This window comes from Elephantulus edwardii, unplaced genomic scaffold (assembly GCF_000299155.1).
Source record: "Elephantulus edwardii isolate Elephantulus edwardi_28Jun2011 unplaced genomic scaffold, EleEdw1.0 scaffold00066, whole genome shotgun sequence".
Classification (NCBI taxonomy): domain Eukaryota; kingdom Metazoa; phylum Chordata; class Mammalia; order Macroscelidea; family Macroscelididae; genus Elephantulus; species Elephantulus edwardii.
Window position 1 is genome coordinate 391,938 of NW_006399816.1, and position 3,272 is coordinate 395,209.

The 3,272-nt window shown below is 37.8% G+C and overlaps 2 protein-coding genes across 6 annotated transcripts in view; both read right to left on the reverse strand.

Annotated features, from left to right (window-relative positions):
• Window positions 1-3,272, reverse strand: part of ZFAND6 (zinc finger, AN1-type domain 6) — a 99,236-nt gene that overhangs the window by 72,227 nt on the left and 23,737 nt on the right. The window lies entirely within an intron of this gene.
• On the reverse strand, window positions 842-1,314 carry LOC102854282 (40S ribosomal protein S11-like). The gene is made up of 2 exons (XM_006888363.1): window positions 1,247-1,314; window positions 842-1,106 (listed from the first exon to the last, which is right to left on the reverse strand). Exons 1-2 carry the CDS (start codon window positions 1,312-1,314, stop codon window positions 842-844), a joined length of 333 nt encoding a protein of 110 aa, XP_006888425.1.

The following is a 3,272-nucleotide window of genomic DNA, read 5'->3' on the forward strand; positions in this document are numbered from 1 at the left end:
TTCCTACATTCATGGTTCTCACATTCCATGTCCCAATCACCAGTGTCTGCTTACAACTGTTCCTCTTCCTTTGTATTTCCATACTTGAAAACTCAACCTCCTTTGCCATTTCTGTTATCTAAATGTGTTCTGTTGTACATAGCTGTTGTACACAACAGCTACTAAGCTATTGAATACCTGAACAAATAAGATTAAAGAACTCCATCTTTAATTTTAATTAATTTGAATGTAAATAGCCATAGAGGCTGGTATTATTGGGGATTGAAGCTCCAAAGGAAGAAATAAAATACAAAAACAAATCACACATACTTAATGAATTGCAGTTGCCAGGAATATTACAAAAAAAAAAAAAAAATACCCAGTATAAAACAAGCAAAGTCGACAGGAGGGTCTAATTTATTTTAAGGGAACAAAATTAGAGTAGTAAAGGCAAAAATAAGGAAACTAAACAGAGTATGAAAATGGGAAAATGGAAAAAATAGGAGGAGCATTTAAGGAAAAGGCACAAGATACTCTATCTGTAAGAATCTGATTTAGATCCAGAAACAAAATTGGATTCAGTGGAAGTAAAAAGCGCTATCATCTGAATAGTTTTTTACATTTCAGTATTTATTTCACCAGCCCAATTTCATAAATTTATGAGAAAGTACAGTATTACATCTTTAGATATTTTTTCTTTTTACTGTGATTTGAATAAAAGTTTACAAAGAAATTGATTTTTCATTCACTCATTTAGAGAGATTTATCCTCCTTCCTTTCTCCTTTGTTACATAATGCGTTGCAGTGCCATTTTTTTTAATGGGGGGGGGGTAGCTTTATTTCATCCAGGGTGGTGTCTGGCTCAGAACTTCTGGAACTGCTTCTTGGTGCCCATGGCCTTGGTGACCTTGAGCACACTGAAGCGCAAGGTCTTGCTCAGTGGCCGGCACTCGCCCACGGTGACAATGCTGCCGATCTGGATGGACATCTCTGAAGCAGGGAGACGGGTGTATGGACACGTTCTTGTGATGCTTCTCGAAGCGATTGTACTTGCGGATGTAGTGGCGTTAATCTCGGCAGATGACGATGCTTCTTCATCTTCGTCACCACACCAAATAGGAATCGCCCTCGGATGGAGACGTTACCAGTGAAAGGGCATTTTTTGTTAATGTAGGTGCCCTCGATGGCCTCCTTGGGCGTCCTGAAGCCCAGACCGATGTTCTTGTAATGACGTGGGAGCCTCTCCTTGCCAGTTTCACCCTAGAGCACTCTCTTTTTGTTCTCGAAGATGGTCGGCTGCTTCTGGTAGGCGCGCTCGGTCTGGATGTGCGCCATCTTTCCAGCCCGCGATGCCATTTTTTCAATTGACCTTCCTTTCACCTATCACTTGAAAAATTTTAAGTGTCTCCCAAAGTAATCCTGATTTGTGCCACTCTCTTCACTCAGTAAACTCCAGGCATTCTGATGTCCTGTGTAATCCTAAATTAAACCAGATCATTTTATATCCCCTGTGGGCCAGCAAGAAAACTCTGCTATCACAGTCTAAAGAAACTTGGATTGCTAACTCAAAAACTGTTCTTTGGTGGTTTGAACCGACCAGCAGGTCTGCAGGAAAAAGATACTGCAGTCTCCTCATGTGCTATTTATAGCCTTGGACACTGTTGGAGCCTCAGCTATGAGTTTAACCCAATTCAACAAGAATGAGATCGAGACAAACGAAAGATGGAATGAGGGCTAGCAGCAACATTGGTGGTGCAGTAGACTAAGCACTGGGCTGTTAACCTAAAGCACTAAGTCCCATCAGGTTGTCATGATTTTGAACAGACTTTCTGGGATTAGGTCCTATAATCTGGGAAACTTCCCCAAACTTCTAGTACTCAGAGCCATAGTTCCAAATTTTCTTAAGGTATTTTGAAGCTGTAATCTGGTTCAAAGATGGAAAAAGCAGCACAAAATTGTTTGCAAGACACATTCTACAAATGTCACTTTAAAAAAAACACCTGGCAGATTATGGAAGATAACAGTAATATTACCTCAACCACCATTAAGCATAAATGTTTCAGTCTCAGAATACCCAATTAGCATGCTTCAATCTCAACTTCAATTTGTCTTTTTCATAGAGTTCCTATGAGTTGTAGTCCATTGATGCTACCTAATAACAAAATCTAATCTCTACAACATACACGAATTTCTTTCCTTACTACACCACTGAAATAACATTAAGTTTGCTTACTGCCCATCTATCCCAAATACTGTAAATCCTATTAAAAGCAAAGGACTTGTCTTGTTTATAATTATATCCTCAGTACTTAATACAATGTCTAGTAGGTAATATGTGCTCAGATATTTGATTGAAAATTACAGCTGCAGAGCTGCCTCATGCTGTTAATTCCAACTCAAGGCGAACTGGGTTTCTGAAGCTTTAAATCTTAAAAGTATCTTTCTCAGAGCTCTGGTGGTCTAGTGGCACAAACCTGCAAACCCAGAGGTGTACTGTTCGAATCCACCAGATCCTCTGCTAGAGAAGGAGGGACAAGCTACCAATTTGATGGTATATGGACAAAAAATAATTTAAAAAAAAAAAAAAAGAATAATATCTTTCTCCCTCTGAGTAGTTGGTGGGTTCAAACAACCAAAGCATTATCCCACTAGAACTCCTTTTTTTAATATAAATAAAATTAAATATATGGAAAGCATATCAAAATTTAAACAACACAGCCAAAATTGGTCAGAGAAAAAATAGCATTAGATTTTTATTTTCATTATATAGCACAGATAATATAAAAAGAATATATCTAATATTTTTAATTCTCTAAAATTTTTTTAAAAATCTGAAACCCCAAAGGGTTACTCAACATAAAACAATCAAACTTTAAAACTATCAAATAAATAATCCATCTAGAATTCTGGGGCAAGGGAAACTGACAGTTAACAAAAAAGAAAATATTATGTCCAGTTAAAAAAACGGAATTAATAAAACTGAATTGTTAGTTGCCATAAAGTTGATTATAATGGTGCCACAATTAATTAAAAACCTAGAATAAAATATACATGCATTTACAAGTACTTGTGTGAAGCAAATGGTTAAGTGATTATCTATTTGCACAACAGTTGGTAGTTCTGAGTCACCTAGAAGGACTATGGTAGAAAGCCAGACATTCTACCTCCAAAAGATCATGTTGTTGTTATGTGCCGTCGAGGCGACTCATAGCGACCCTATGTACAACAGCCCTAAACTCCGCTCTGTCCTGTGCCAATCGCACTGTCTCTGACACTCCCATCCCAATTATCCC

Coding starts and splice junctions, on each gene's coding strand:
- LOC102854282 (XM_006888363.1), bottom strand. CDS start 1,314: ATGGCGCACATCCAGACCGAGCGCGCCTACCAGAAGCAGCCGACCATC. Junction 1,107..1,246: donor TTCGAGAACAAAAAGAGAGT/GCTCTAGGGTGA, acceptor TCTCCATCCGAG/GGCGATTCCTATTTGGTGTG.